Here is a 16,591-nt window from a genome sequence, read left to right as displayed (position 1 = left end):
CTCAGATTTGTTTGTTTCCTCATAGAGTGCATGTGCATGTGGGGGGGGGGGGGCACATCCCACAGCATCGCGGGAGGCCTTGCATTCTACTTTTGGAGATGTTGAGGATGATCCATGAGTCTATGAACTCACCACCTGCAAAGTTTGGGAAAAATTATTTACACCTCTGTGAGCCTTTATTTTCCAAGCTATAAGGAGGAAAATGCTTCCAGACTTGCAGTGATATGCAAATGCCGGGTTTTAATAATGACAATCCTTTTATCAATTAGGAGAAATTTTCCTTCAAAATCATTTGCTTTCAAAATCATTTTCCTTCCTTGGGTACCATTAATGGAGAAAATGGTAATGCTCTTTTTTATCAGAATAAGCTTCTGGTACATTCCTAAAGATTGGAAACCTTCAGCATTAGAGCCAGCAGAGAACGCGGAGTGATTAAATCCTCTTGGGTTCTGAGCCATGCAGCTGGGAGCAAGATGAGCGATGCCCCTCTCTGTGACAGAGGTTTATTTAGCAGCCTGGCTAGGGAAGTCTAAAAGTCCTCATGTCCTAGATCAGAGGCACAAGAGGAGCTCTGAAGAGGAGGAAAGAGATATTGAAACTTTTATGGGATGGTTGCCTTCATCAAAAGATTCTTCTATATCCCAGCCCCTCAAACAAGCATTGTGTCACATTCTTTTGTGAGGACTGGCTGGAAGAAGAATCTTTTAAAAGGCTTCTGCTTATTGATTGTCAGGAACAGACTTCTATTTAAATTTTAACAGTTCTCAGCAAGCTTGCAATTCTGAAGCTTGTGAACAGGCAAGTCCTTCCTAAACTACTTTTTTTGGTACAAATCAGAGTGCCCATGAGATGGATCGGGTTCATTTGTATTAGTTTTCAGTTTAATCTCTCTTCCTGCCAGATCTTTTATCTTTTAGTAGGGAAGAAAAAGGATAAATAAAGAATTCTATAGATGCAGCCAGAGGGCTGAGCAGAGCCTGAGACTCAGAGGAGATTAATAGGCCCCGTTGTCAAATCAAACTGGGCAGCAGACCCTGCAACTCAGGTTATTGACTTTCAAGAGCTGTTTACACTCCAAATGAACAAGTGGCTGAGGGTCACAAGGGGCAAAGAGGGCAGAAAAAGCAGTGTCTTAATGTGACTTTGTGTTGCCATAGCAGAGTACCTGAGGCTAGATAATCTACACAGAGAAGAGGATTGTTCGGCTCATGTTTCTACTGGTTGGAAAGTCCAAGTAGCTTGATGTGGCATCCAGTGAGAGCACCAGCAGTGTCACACTATGGCGGGGGAGGAGAAGGGAATGTGGGTACAGGTAGAGAGACCAAGAGGAGGTGCCAACTCCCTTTGAAATCACCAACTCTTGAGGTAACCAATCCAGTCCTGCAAGAGTAAGAACTCTCTTCTGCAGGAAGGTATTACTCCTTCTTAAAAGCCTCCACCCCTCTCAGAGGAACCACCTCCCAACACCACCTGCTAGCCTCAGTGTGAGAGTTGGTGAGGACACCACCACATTCAGACCACAGCAGGCAGCATCCCGAGGCTCTCCCTGCCCCTTCCCTTGGCCTGATAAATCTGTGCAGTCAACTGATCATGACACCCGTCCTTTTGACTTTGTCCCTTCCTGCACCAACTGTCACTCACCCTGTATCTGACTGACCAGGTGAGTCTCTCCCTTCGAGCCACTGTGACATCTAAAGGAAAAGGGCTGGAAGAGAAGTTTAATTGAGGGCTGCATCACTCAGGGCTTCTGCTGAAACAGCTGACACTCTTGAATGAGAATGACCAAGGAGGAGGTTTTAGAGAACATTTCCAGAAGTGGGGGGGACCCACCGTGACCTGGGGCTGCTGGCCTCAGAGCTGGCTCAATACTTGGGACAGAGACCAGGGGAGTCACAGGGTCTCTGAGGGAGAGGTTGTGTAGAGCTGCCATCCAGAGAAGCCAGGGACATGTGGATGGAAGACATGGCAAATCCAAGGCACCCTCTCAGAGGACACAGCAGAGCTCTGCCCTCCTCCTGGTCCCCCACTGGAGGTCACAGTGTAAATCTCCACCCCACCAGGCCACTTGCCTGTGGGCAAGCGCTTTCAGTATTGACTTCATACACAGCAGTTGCAGGAGCTCTGTGACACTCCATTCCATTTTCTCACTTGTTTTAGGTTTTAATTCATGGTAAAATATACATAACAAAATTTACCATCTCAACCATTCTTAAGAGGATAGTGGTGCCAAAGAGATTCACATTATTATGTCAAAAATACCAACGTGCATCTCCAAAACTCTTTTCATGTCGTAAAAGTGAAGTTCGGCACCTATTTCATAGCATTTTTCCATTGCTGGGACACAGGACTTGACACAACTTACAGGAGGAGAAGTCTATTGTAGCTCATTTTCAGCCCATGGTCAGCTGGCTCCAACACAGAAACAGGATGGCAGAGGTGCACAGTGGATAAAAAGCTACTCACCCCATGGCAGTCAGAAAAGGAAGGAGCTGAGGAGGAAAATACACCCTTCCAGGTCATACCCGCAGTGACCCGCTCTCCCCACCAGGCCCCGCCTCCCTCCAGCATACTCGGCCGTGGATTCATCAGTAGCGCCCCATGATCCGGTCACCTTCCACAAGCCTGACATTTGAACATATGAGCCTTTTGGGGACACTGTAGATCTAAACTATAACAACCCATGAGAAACAGTAACTCGCTATTTCCCCCTTCCTTGAACCCCTTGTGCTGTCTATGAACTAGAATCACATCGTGTTTCTGCTTTTGTGACTGACTAATCTGACTCACCATAGATCCTTAAGATTCATCTATGCTATAGCATATGTCAGAATTCTTTCCTTTTTAGAGCTGAAGAATACTCCCTTGCATGGATGTACACACTTTGTTTATCCATTCATCCATCAGCAGCAAACACTGGGTAGCTTCCTCTTCGGCTCATGTGGATAATGCTGCTGCAAACCTTGGAATGCAAATGTCTCTTTAAAACCCTGCTCTTAGTTCTTTGGGGCATATATTCAGAAGTAGAATGGCTAAATGATGTAATTCTATTTCTAATTTTTTGGAGGAAGCACCATACTGTTTTCCATAATGGCTGCACCATGATACATTCCCATCAGTGGTGTACAGATCCTCACCAACACCGGTGATTTTCTAACTTTTTTGATAATAATCATCCTAATGAGTTGAGATAGTATATCACTGTGGTTGTGACTTGTCTCTAATTTTTACAGAAGTTCAAACATAATCAAACTCTAAATGGAAGAGCTGATAGCCAAGGACATTGTTACCAACATGCAGTCTCTGTTTTTCTTGCCATGCACCAGTTGTCTTTGAAATGAAGACTGTTTGCATAGAAAAACACCTTGGCAAGGGAGGCCCTGCTGCATATTAGCCATTGATATTAGGGAAGGCTCTCTTGCCCTCTATGGTGACAAGTGGCCCTCATTTATAAGAGCCTGTCTAGAAAACCAGGTTACCATGAGCTGCTTGATGTGGAGAGGAGGCTGTCAGACTCCAGCATGAAGAGAAGTGGGTAGGTCTATTCATAGCTATGGAGGTGCATACATTGTGTTTTAAAGGAAACATAAAGACAGGGGATCCTCATCAACTGTGATTACCCATGTCACCGGAAAGCCAGAGCCAAGAGCACAAAATAGCCCAGCTGGTGGTGAAGACTGCATTCCCAGAAAGCCATTTTTGGCAGCAGCCTTATTTGAAATAATTAAAAAGATTCAATCTTTGTAGTCCAACTGGCATCATGCTTCAGCACAGTTTAACTTGTGCTAAAGAATCACTCCAGTTAACAAATTCTGGATTAATGATAGACATCTCTGTGTGAGAGTCAACAGATGTTGTTTTGGGGGGGTCTCATTTTCATTTTGGAGGAATTTGTGGCCTCTTTCTGGTGACTACAGGGAGCCGAGTGCTGGGTATGTTTCAGTGGGCTCCATGCACGCACTGCCACACCACAGGTCACCCCACCATGTGAGTCCCACAGACATGTCTTCAGGAGTCTAACAGGTGGCTGTGATTCCATGTGTGGGGATGACATGCTGGTGGCATTGTCTGCAGTTTGAGCAGAGCCGAGCACACTAGCAGGAAGTCATGTGCCAGCTGTCTTGGACCATCTCCAGCATGGATAAGAGGAACCACAGCACCACCTCAGAGAAGCGAGCAAGATGGGTGGATGTCCACAGCTGAATTTCCAACCCTGTATCTCACCTCGCCTACACTTGGAAATGTAGTCTGGGCATCACTGTGCACAGAGTAGGAGCCGACAGTGGGTGCTCAAAGTCATGCCAGATCGCATGCGGTCCAGAGCATCACTCTGAAAAACAGCTGGGCCAAGAAACCTGTTTAAACTCTGCAAAGGCGTTGGGTCCCGCAGAATCTCCAGAAGCCTGCCTTGCAGCAACAGCCCATTTGGCTGACAGAGTCGCTTCTCCACACCTGCCAGAAAGTGGTACAGGAAGATACTCCAGACTCGCTGTGAATCCTATCCCATTTCTCCAGCCAGAGCCACTCAGGGGCGTGGTGGTAATGGGCTGCCACGCTGCAGATGGGTTGCAAAATGCACAGCCCATCTGTCTTTATCATGCTCATTTCCTCTTTTATTAAAATGTTAATGAATATAGTTTTTATTTATCATCCAGTGACATGTGCACCATCCTTTTCTGGGAGGCAGATCTGCAATCTGCCTAACCATGGAGCTGACACAACTTTTTCCCATTTCATACTGCACCCAGGATTTAGGAATATTTTCATAATTTTTAAAATACCATATGCAGGTTGAACTCAAAATTGCTTTATATTTTGGCAACAACATAGGGATGATAGGAGGTGTGCTAGATTTGGGGTGAGAAACTAGAATTCACGGGTTACTAGGCATGTGACTTGAGCCTCAGTCTCCACATCTGTCTATTAGGGATAGCCATTCCTTCTCCTAGCACTGTTTTGGATTCATTTATCATTCAAACGCATGATTATTTGGGTTTTGAATCTGTTTTGCTCATTCCTTTAGACTCTCCCTGGAAAGTGCACCTGTCAGACATTGGCCCGGAGATGACAGGCATCACCGTGAGTGGCCTGACCCCAGCCCGCACCTATCAGTTCCGAGTGTGCGCGGTGAACCAAGTGGGCAAGGGCCAGTACAGTGCAGAGACAAGCAGGTGAGTGGAGCCCAGGCCTCTGAGTCAGATACACGTGCTACACGGGTAGAGGTGATTCTTTGATCATCCCTTAGGGACGCTGCAAAAAGTCGAGCAGAAGAGAATGTCACAGAGAGGGCACACGCAGCCCTCAGTACAAGGGAGGAAAATAAGCTGGGTGTTCCTTAACTACTTGGAGGCACTGTCTTCGGTTTCCTCTGTGGTGCTCTGGCTGTGCCTACACAGATGGCTCGAGGTGGCACAGCCCTCTGTATTCAGGAGATTAAGGGCTTACACAGACCCCGAGAGCTGTTCTTGGGAGTCCATCTAGGTTGAGGGAGCCATCTCCAGGCAATCTGAGCTCTGGATGGCCTGAGTTATACAGTCATTGACATTGAAATGAGTTTTTTCAAATGTGGGAGTTTAAGATGAAAAATAATGAAAGAACCAAAGAAAACAATCTAAAAGGAGCCTCAGCCTCTGGGACACAAGCAGTGCATGCAACTGCTCATCCTCTCCTAGTGCTGAGACACTGGGGTTCTTCAAACAGAACAGGGTGCCCCTGGCATCCTCCACACCACCCGCCTTACTGATTTGCTCCTCTTGGATGGTTGGAACTGTCGACACACATCTTGCACTGAGATGAGCCACATTTCTTGTTGCTCATTTTCGCAATAAGATCTAGGTTCGGCCTGGTGGAGAATGCTGTCGAGGTCCTCTGTGTCTGATGCTTATCTCCTTCTCTCCTCCTCTTCCTTTATTCATAGGTTGATGTTGCCTGAAGAACCACCCAGTGCTCCCCCAAAAAACATCGTGGCCAGTGGGCGCACCAACCAGTCCATCATGGTGCAGTGGCAGCCTCCCCCAGAAACAGAGCACAATGGGGTGCTACGTGGGTACATCCTCAGGCAAGTAGCCTGTGCTAATTCCCGGTGGTCAGTAGGAAGAGGCAGGTCTCTGCTTCCTAAGTGTCTATACGAGCCAGTCAGTAATGTGAGGCCTCAGGTCAGGGCCCAGACTCTGCAGAGTGGGGGTACTGTGGTAAACTGGAGAGCATGAGTGAATATGACCCCTTGCAGAGGCCCCATGCATGGCCACCCACAAGGTCTACACACAGCACCAGTGGTTGTGTTTGGGCAGGAGAATGGAGGGGGACATTATGGGTAAGGAAGCAAAGCAGGCTATTCAGTGTAAGTCCTTTAATTCCTTTTTTACTAGGTGCATGCATTCACTCACTTATAATCCATACTAACTAGTTTGATGTACTTTTGAGCCAGTTGTACTATGCTAACATGTTCAATTTTGTCAGATCTAGCATTTCAAAGAAATAAAAACATCTAGCCTTTTTCTTACAAGCTCACAACATTTAGGCCCTGGAAATGAAACTGATGTATTTTGGGATATGGCACAGGGCAGATGCTCACATGTGCCAGCCAGATGTGGTGGAAGGGTGATCAGTTTGCTGTCTGCCTCGGAAGGGATGGGTAGGCTTCTAAAAATATTGAGAGAACCGTGTGAGAACTTGGCTGTGTTCAACAGAAGAAATCTCCTTTGCCAAAACTCCTGCTAATATAAAAATCACATGAATGTGATAATTACAGTGGTTTATTGACACAGTAAAAAGAAAAAAACTAACATAGTATTAAAGAATAATTATTAAATCTCCTCTAATATATTATACTGCTGTGGATATATTTGTTAAATTTATCAGCCTTACTGGGGCAAGAACTACTGGTATCCACTATTCCTTCCTCCAAATGTATGCCCTGGCCTCACACTGAGTTTATGATCAGTAAATACTATACTTGGTTAACAAAGGTCTTAAGTAGACACATTTGATTTCTTAGATAAAGGTAAGAAGTCATGAGAGTGTTGCTTCTTTAATAACTGCATTATCTTTGTATTTGAAGGATCACTAGGCCCCAGTCCACTTGTATACAGTCATCCATACCTCTGTGAATGGTGTTTATCTCTGTGCATGTAATATTTGTGTCATAATTCACTGCTACTTTCAAGTGTTTCCTCGGGTCTGTGTATTCTCCAGACCATTGTCTGCTTCAGGTGGCAGAAGTGGCCCGTCCTGGGGGTACAGGAAGGGCTGGAGTCAACTTCATGGCCACTGTTATCTCTAGGTCCCCAGCTCTCCTCCATTTGAAGAAGTCAGAGAAATTGAGGGTCATCCCATGCAGACAGGACCATGGGCTCTGTTCCTGCTGATGCTTCTGGACAGCCCTCTGCTCCCTGACCACCTTCTCAGCTTTTCTGCTGCTGTGTGGCTGAGGTTCCTATCCTTCCTTGCCTGGCATTCCAGCTCTAGCTGTCACCCCTCATGCATACCCATCCACTAATGAGAGTAATTGGCCTGCCTGCCCTGGCTGACCCCCCTTTGCCAGGCATCTGCAGCCCCTGCCTCTCCTGACTCATTGAGGGAAAGTTTCCTTGGGCTGCCGCTGTCAAGAAAGGACTTTAAAAGTCATCCTGCAAAAGCAGGCTCGGGGCGCAGAGTTAATAATAACATGTCTCTGATGCTATGAGGCCACATCAGGAACTGCGCATTTCTCTATTTGGTGGGATTACTACTGTTAAAAGGATTTTCCATGATGGTGTCAGTAGAGTTGAGTGCCAGAGAAGAGGGCATCTGTATCTGTTGGGGCTTAAATCAAGAAAGCCCTAAAATAAGGGCATGATACCCAAGGCCTGTGAATATCAAAGTTTTCAGAAATTAAAGACCCATGCCAAAATGAATTTGCCTGGAAACATCTTCAAATAATCCTCTGGTCTGCAAATCAGTGCTCCGTTTGCAAGCATGCATCCTCCAGGGCACAGTCTCTGTCAAAACCGAGGCCCAGTACACGAAGAGCAAATGGAAATAAATCACCTCCACGGCTCTTGCCATAAGAAGTTGTTAGGCTGCGTGGGCAGTAATAAAATATTTATAATAATAGGCAGGGTGTTTCTCTGAGAGGAGCAGAGGGTTATGTCCTCTAAAAACATTCTCCTGTTTATTTCTGTATAAAAAATCATCTTGTTCTCACTGAGGCAGTCTCCTGGGCAACATAGCCTACCAGTAAGAAGAGGATGCCTTGCACTCCCCTTATTAATTGTGACCTTCTTAGACATCATGTGAAAGTTACAAAAGCATCCTGAGCCGTTGGTTAGAGTGGGTCAACCTGCCTGTGTCAGCAGGGAACACAGATGACTTTGAAGAAGGGAGTTGTGCAGTTCATTTTTGCTGTCCCAGAGTGGCATAGGAAAATGTAGTTGGCTTCTGCAGGCCTCCTCGTCCTCCTTAAGTTTATCTTCCTCCCTCCCTCCCTTTCTTCCTTCCTTCCATCTTTCTTCTTCTTTTGGAGTAGTAGTGGGGATAGAACCCATTGCCTTTGCGCTAAGCTACATCCTAGCCTTTTATTTTTATTTTGAGACAGAATCTTGCCAAGTTAGGTTGCCCAGGCTGGACTCAACATTAAAAGCCTCATACCTCAGCCTGCCAGAGTGGTGACATTACAGGTGTGCACCACAGGTTTCCTGTCTTATAACTCAAAGTCATCTCTCCCATGCTTTAGTAGAAGAGCAGTATTTAAAACAAAATGAGGGGCACTCTACACTTCCGCATGTCTTTCGCATCCACTGTTTCACTCATTCTTGCAGCAGCTGTATGAAATGCTGTTACTCTAATTCCCACTTTAGAGAAGTGGAAACAAAGCTTAGAGAAGTTCAGAATTTGCCTGAGGTCACTCAACTCATAGTGGCTAAACAGCGGCTCAACCTCAACCTTGCCATGCTAATTTCTTTCCTTTTTTCTGGACTGTGATGGGTGTGCAGGAACGAGCCCTTCCTACAGAGTCTTACTCACTGTGTCCTGCTGGCTATGGGTCAGTGATAGCGAAGCTTTTTGAGCTTTCAGTTATACAAACAGTGTGCTGCGGCATGAGTGCCATAGGTTCGCCACCCCTGCTGTAGGTGGTTCTTGTTAGTACTCACATGCCCAGGCTACTCTGATGTGGAGGTGGAGACCATTTTTTTTTTACCTTTTTCTAAATTTCTAATTGTCCTCAGTGCCATTTTGCTTAAAGTTCATCATTTGTAGGGGAATTTAAATGGAAATACCTGTCACATGGGTTAGTCCATGCCAGGCCCAAGCTGCAGCCATTTCCTCCCTTCAGGCAAGAGGTGAAAGGAAGACTCAGGCCCTCTTTTTATTCAGATGCTGTCTGCTCTTAATCATCTATGTTGCCCCCCAAACCAGCCTCACCAAGTACAAAGCATCTTTATCAAGAGGGGATGAAAGAATGCTGGCAGAAAATCCTGATTTTCATGCAGAAACTTTTATTGTCTTCTCTCTGCTTCCGTATTACACGTTCAGCTATCGTTCTCTTTAGGAGATTGTTTTACATTGAAGGAATTGAATGTCTGCGTTCTTTGATTTTTTTTCTAATCGTGGTGGCCTTACAGATGCACCTATCCACACCCGCCTTTCTCAGGTGTGTTCCTTCACGCAGAGGTGTTCTGCCCTGGGGACAGGCAGCACCGTGGAGTATGCTGGGAATCCCAGCGGGCCATGACAAGTGAATGAATTTATTGCTGCTACTCTGGTTTTGGATCCCTCATCAATCATTTCCCCTTTCCATTTATCAAACAAAGCCACATTCTTTGAGCAGTTTATGAACCACTTTTGGGATAAAATTTCAATGTTTTGAAAGCTGCAGGATGACTAGGAAATCACCCCTATTGCACCTATCTCTTGTCTTACTCTGGGGACTGATCCACAAAAGCTCAACAAATCAACTGAGTTAGTTCAGTACATTAACTTCTATAAACTGAACCATGGGAGAATAGTTACTAATCAAAATAATGTTCTAAAAGTCCTTTCATAGTACAAAGCAATTTCTTAATTTATGCATTTTCTGAGTGTGGAGCTGTATGAGTCACCTTCTTAATAAACACAACATTAAATTTCTGACTTTAGTAAACTAAAGAGCATGTTACCAAGGCACTCACAAAGGCCTTTAAAAAGCCCTGTGTCACCTTAGCAAGGGATTTGCATTGAAGAAGGTTAACACCTTCTCAAAGCCAGTTATTCTAGTTCTGGGATCCACTTGGAGGAACCACAACTTCTAAATGGAAACAGAACCACAGCTCATCCCACAAAGGTCAAGAAGCCACATACGTTTTGCTTCTTGATTTTTTCCCCACAGTGCAGTCACAAGAGGACGATGGTTTTCAAGCCCCAACGGAAATCATATTTAGAGTTTTGGGTACTCAGGCATTGTACACTCTACACAAGTTACATTTAAAAAGCTATCATTTTTCCATAACTATAGTACATTGAAGTAGCAATTCCTTATACTCAGAGTTTATAATCACTGTGAGAGTAGAATATACCTTTTTGAAGTAGTTAAATTAATAAGTGTTGTTGTCTAGGGCTGACTTCTTAATTCTGCATGTATCCTCTTCCATTTTCCTCTAACTGTGCAGAATGACCACAGTGAACCTGGCTGCTGCTTGAGCTGTTTCTTTGTTGACAAGGGCTTCTTTCTGGTGCAGGTACCGCCTAGCCGGCCTGCCTGGTGAACACCAGCAGAGGAATATCACCAGCCCGGAAGTGAACTACTGCCTAGTGACAGACCTGATCATCTGGACACAGTATGAAATCCAGGTGGCCGCATACAATGGGGCTGGCCTGGGCGTCTTCAGCAGGGCCGTGGCCGAGTACACTTTACAAGGAGGTAAGCTTGCTTTCCAAAGCCTCAGGCTATAGAGTCCGTGGAGGAGTGGGGTTTTGTGAAGTTTGATTGCAGTGTGTTGGAACAAAATTAAAGGATGCAGTCTCCTAGGGAGCATTTAGACAAATACTAACATCTCTTCGTGTATTCCTAAAATGAAGCAATGTGGTGGAGAGGAAGCAAATAATGTCCCAGCTGCATTTTTCTAGGTAGCAAAATCAAGAAGTATCTGTGTACATCCTTTACTAACATACCTTTACTTGAAACGGTTGTGGAAGTGAACTTTTCTAACTGGAGATAAGTGTGTGTTTTACAATAACGCTGGCAGTGGAGTTCTATGTGATGCTGTGACTCTTTCAGAGAGAATGATTACAGTTTTGTTTTTAGTGATAGAAGGTGAATATTGGCAATGGAATTTGCAGCTCTGTGCCTTTTTTACTTTTTTTTTTTTTTTTGGTGTTTTCTTTTTCCTTTTCGTTGGTTACACAAGCAACAATTTACTAGATCAATGAAAAGCTTCCCCATCCCTGAAAAAAAAAAAAAATGACCAGACAGAATGTCATAAAGCCACTGGGTCTTAAATATATGTGCTAAGGCTCAGCCCTGTTGTTTTAAGTCTTTTTACAGCATCTAATCCCCTGCCCCACTTCTCCCACTTTGTGGAGGATTGTGAGTCTCAGCCCTGGCAAGAGTTGGCCAGGTGGGACACTTTCTCTACACCTGCACTTCATCGTTATTGTTCTGAGCAGTAATACATAGACCCTCTTTTGACGTACTGCATTTGTTCTGCAGCAGCCCGCATCCTTGCCCGGGGAAGTAATTTATCCACAAAATCTAAAATCCTTTTTCCATTCAGCGATTTACACCTTCTCCTTTTCACAGGTGTGATTTTATTTGCTTAGGTGTTTTTATGGCCGCTAGGCCTTGACCTTCTTCAAATGATAAGGTTTCTAACTGCCCACTTCTCTCCCCAAATCATGCCTGAGACCTAATGTACCTTGATATTACATGCTGTTATTATCATCCCTTATTGATTGGCTGTCTGTTGTCATCCCCAAGTCCATAAATCCTCCTTTATAAATTAAGTGCAGTCAGTTCCGCCGGCACAGTGACTAGCAGAAACATTAAAATGCAGGGCAGCTAGGAAGGACCTGTCCATCTGCAAGTAATTCTGGATTACTCATTTGAAGAGGAAAATAACTGAAAACCTGGACAATGAATATTTGCTTTAATTAGTCTATTTAATAAAATAACAATAAACTTGGAAACAGTTAAAATGACTAATGTTGCTATTAATAATCCCCTATTACTATTAACTGTGACTGCCTTGTTTTATTATTGGTGCATTTGGGTTCTGTGTAGAGCACAGGAAAGCAGATCTCAGCCTGATTGAGAGAGCCTGTAAGGCTTCAGACTTTGGCTTTCATGCAGCTGGCACTGGGGAGCCATTAAAGGCATAAGAGCTGTGAGTGACATGATCAGAATGCTGTGGACCTGTGCGGGTGAGATGGAAGCAGAATGCAGGCAGCACCTCCAGAGACATCAGAGCAGTAACTTGACTGTGCAGTGGTAGGAGCCCCCCTTGATGGCTGGCACTGACGGCAGATCAGGATAGGTCTTTGCGTGGCACGTTGTCCTTTCAAAATAGTTCCCATGTATCACCTCACTTGTGGCCCCTGCAGTCCTCTAAAGGGATGCTACTCAATTTCACAGCCTCATCTGGTGTTTCCTGCACAGGAGGGCTGGCTATAAAAACGGGTTGGCTGCCCAGACCCTTCCTCCAATTGCTTGCAATTTATAGGATAGGACAGTCACTAATGCATAAAGAACTATACGTTGGTTAACGTCAACTTTGTGCAAATCACATGAGCCAGCACATAGCAGAACCAGCTCTAATATTCCTCTAATATTCCTGAATGACATCAGCAGCCCCAACATCAGCAAGACCTCCCTTATGGCATGATTTGGAATGGTCTGGATGTCCAAGGCCAGGTTCTTCAGAGTGATGAAGTCACTGGAGCATCTTTAGCTCCCTGAAAGACTGCTCTCCTCATGGGTAAAGACCAAACTTCTGTTCCATTTTTGCTACATGTAGTTCTTCCTCTGCTCTTTGCTAACTACTCAGAGGTAATGTTGGAGGCCAAGGCCACATGTGCAGTTTCCCGTCTGCATCCCTTCTGGAGCATAGAGGTCTTTCCTTCACCTTAGTGTTTGATGCCAAATGTTGGGACATGGAGCTCAGAGTCCCACAGGCTTCAGACCTGGCTTATTTCTTGTCTTCACTCACCATGCAGCATTTTTGTTTTGATGCTCTGGTGGGCTTCTCCACGTGTACATGGCTTCCCTGTGCACACACAGTGGCCATCTTTGCTGCCCTCTCCCAAGCCTGTGTAAAGAGACTTCCTTGTGTGGGCTCAGGGAACACAGCGGAGCCAGTGTTTTCTGCCAGGGACTCAGCCTTTCCCTCTGTATGTCTCCAACTTCACTGTGCTCTGCAGGATTGTAAATACCCCAGAAATGTCCCCTGAGTTTGCTGTGGTTCAATCAGTCATTTCATGCTCTTCCTGAGCCACTGGAAAGAATTTCTTAGACTGTGACAGCTTCTGAGATGTCCTCATGAAGCACCTGCACATCCAACCCAGCTGGTTCAAGGGAAGCATTGAGCCCCAAGACAAATCAGGGGTGATAATACTTACTAATCATAGTGTGGGGACACAATGTTTTGGATTTGGCTGTGGTACTGATCCCAAGGCTCTTCACTGGCTTCAGGAGGGACCCATGGCTTGGGAGGTTGTATCAGCTTTCCTATCACTGGGACGACATATCTGATACCTATAACTTAAAGGAAGAGAGGTATACTTTGTTTTTTTTTTTTTTTTTTTTTTTTTTTTTTTTGGATTTTTCTCCGGTACCAGGAACCGAACTCACTACCTTGCGCTTGCCAAGCAGGCACTTTTACCGCTGAGCTAAATCCCCAGCCCCTAAGAGCGGTATACTTTGGCTTACAGTTCCAATGGGTTTGGTCTATGATTTGCTGGCTCCAAAGCAAAAACAGCATAGTGGAGGTCAGTGTTCATACTACTGTGGTCAGAAAGCAGAGAGAGAGGAGGAGAAAGTGTACACCGTCCAGTAATATTCTTCTTCCAGCCAGGCCCCCACCTCTGAATGTGAGACTTCTGGGGGACATTTTAAATCTAAACTATAATAAGAGCCCAGCTGGACCCAGCCCCAGAGGCTTCAGGGTGCAGTCATACTGTGCCATTGCCCCTGCTTTCCATCATTGCCCAGTTGCTGCACCCCAGCAGAACAAAATGATGAGTCTTGTGAATCCTGTCCTTGACCCCGCATTCCCATGCAAGACAGGTCACAAACAGGAGGGTGTGAGACCACTGGAGGGAAGAGTGCAGAGACCAGAAGGACTGGGCATTGACAGGGAGGACTTAGTGAGCAGGACAGGACGTTGTAAGACTAGATGACACATCAGGAAAAGTGCCAGCAGGAAGGACCAAAAATGCCTGAGGGAGGTATGGTATAGACTGGGGATGAGATAAAACACATCTGAGTACTCACATCTCTCTACAGAAGAGACTCCCGTCCATGCCTGACTCATGAATACCATCACCGGCACCTTCTGGGTGCACTTTTCACTGTCCTGGACCTCCAAATTTCCATCTGTGAAATTGTAGTGTCTATTCCTGCCTTGCTGTAAGGTGGCTGTGAAGAAAGGAATAGGAACACGCTTTGAAAATTTGAGACATATAAAGACACCGATAGTGCTGCTGTCTTCTGTTATGCTACTGTGACAACGACTAGCATGTTCTGTTGTGTTTGAAAGTTTCTACATTAGCTGTCTTACAGAAAGAGATTCGGGGTCATCCCCTCTGCTAATAGTAGAAGCAGACACAGACATTCCAGAACTGTCCTGGGCTCCTACTGTGTGCTGAGAGCTGTGGGCCAGGCCTTTTCATGGAGGTAGAGGAGACACCCAGCATGCTTTCAGCTTTGGGGTGTGTGGGGCAGCCCCACAGGTAAGGTAGAGGGATGCTGAGACCAAGGGAAAACTAGCAAGGAAATCAGCCCTGTTTGTGTCATTGTTCCTCATTCACCTACAGCCCAATGGCACCACACCTGCTCAGAAGGTACCCTGTCAGGACACTCAGGCCACAGACATGAAAGCCACCACTAAAGAAGAGCTTATTGGGATCTCTGGGGTGGAGCCATATAGAGGAGTAAGTTTGCAGCTGCCTGTATTGGTCAGAAAGGGTGTCCAGCTGCTAGAAACACATTCCGTGTAGCACTAACTTAAACAAAATAAAGATATGTCTTTATTTTTCTCACATCAAATGACCAGGCAGTGGGACATAGTAGGAGGGTTGTAAGTGCAGCTCCAGGGTCAACAAAGAATCTTCTGTCTTTCTGCCTTCCCATCTTTAACATTTGCCTCATGGTCACGAGATGACTACTGCAGTGCCAGCTCTCACATCCACACACTAGAAGCCAGGATGGAGGGAGGAACAGGGGTATACCTCTCGGCCAAGTATATTCACCTTTAAAGATCTTTGTTAAAAGTGCCATGACTTCTGTTTACAATCCATAGAAGTATTTGTGCAGGGTAAGCTGGAAATGTGATCTTTTTGCATGATGTGTTTCTGTCTGTTGTCTGGAGAGAGGAGGGGATGAAGGTGCAGTTAGCAATTCCTGCTTCACTTTCCAAGATGACCTGCTGAACAGGAAGTCAGGGATTCCACAGGTTCTAAATATGAAACTACACCACCTCTGTCTCTTGACTGCCTGGGTGGAAGTGAGTGCCTTAGGGCCTGAGGAATTATCAGGGCTTCAGACATACAGCTCCTCCAGGCCATGACTCCATCTAGTTCCCCAGAGGGCCCTACGGGTGGGCCCTGAGCCCAGTGGACTGTTGTGCAGTAGCTGAGCAGCTTTTTCCTGCTGCTGGAAACCCGCTTTGTATCCTTGGGGTATCTCACATCTGTGACCACTGAGAATGGGCACAGCCCGAGGCTGAGCAGGTCCTTCAGGCTCAAGGAGTAATTGAAATGCCTGCATAGAAGGAGGCAAAGAATAATTCATAAAATTAATGATTTGTCAGTTTAACTTGAAAAATTATTGGAATGCTTCAAAACATAATCTGACAGTCCATCAGAAAATCTGAGAAAAGCAAAAGGTGTTCAGGCTGAGTGGGGAAGGAGGCCACTTCTGTCCAGCCAGTCTGATTCTCCTCTCTCATCCAAGTGGTAGGCTTGGTCCATCAGAGGAGGAGCTGTGATTCATCTTGACTGTAATCAGGCTCTCAGACGGAGCCCCTGGGAGAAGGTATGGGACCACAGGAAGCCGTGCGCTCACACAGCCGATCGGTGGACATGGAACTTGTCAGACAGCCGCTCTCAGAGAGAGCTCATAAATGATGCAGCGCTGGCCTGGGGTGAGGAGAGTGCGGGCACAAAAGCTGTGCAGTTGGCACCAGCAGCGAGATGCAGCAACAGAACACACATCTGCACCACCTTCATTTCTAGTGCACATACGCTTAGTCTCAGGTGTGTTCCCTTCCAGGAAGCTCCTTAAGGAAGATAAGCAAGTTCTTTCCACCCTGAGTTCAGCAGTGTGATATTGTGACTTGAAGTCATCGAACCCACTGCTCATCTGCCCCGAGCCCCAGGTTCTTCTCCACCCCAAATATTATTGAGATGTATTAGAAATGTAAGC

At 45.7% G+C, this 16,591-nt stretch overlaps 1 protein-coding gene across 1 annotated transcript in view; it reads left to right on the top strand.

The window, feature by feature from the left end:
- Sdk1 (sidekick cell adhesion molecule 1) overlaps positions 1-16,591 on the top strand; it is a gene marked incomplete at its 5' end in the record, with an annotated part of 870,484 nt that overhangs the window by 676,235 nt on the left and 177,658 nt on the right. Inside the window, 3 exon segments of the mRNA XM_005397857.2 lie at positions 5,021-5,168; positions 5,915-6,055; positions 10,692-10,873. Of these exon segments, the coding sequence (XP_005397914.2) occupies positions 5,021-5,168; positions 5,915-6,055; positions 10,692-10,873 (471 nt within the window).

The sequence above is a fragment of the Chinchilla lanigera genome, unplaced genomic scaffold (assembly GCF_000276665.1).
Source record: "Chinchilla lanigera isolate Chin_1 unplaced genomic scaffold, ChiLan1.0 scaffold00059, whole genome shotgun sequence".
Taxonomy (NCBI): Eukaryota; Metazoa; Chordata; class Mammalia; order Rodentia; family Chinchillidae; genus Chinchilla; species Chinchilla lanigera.
Note: the sequence above shows the minus strand (reverse complement) of the source record. Positions and strands in the feature narration are given on the sequence as shown.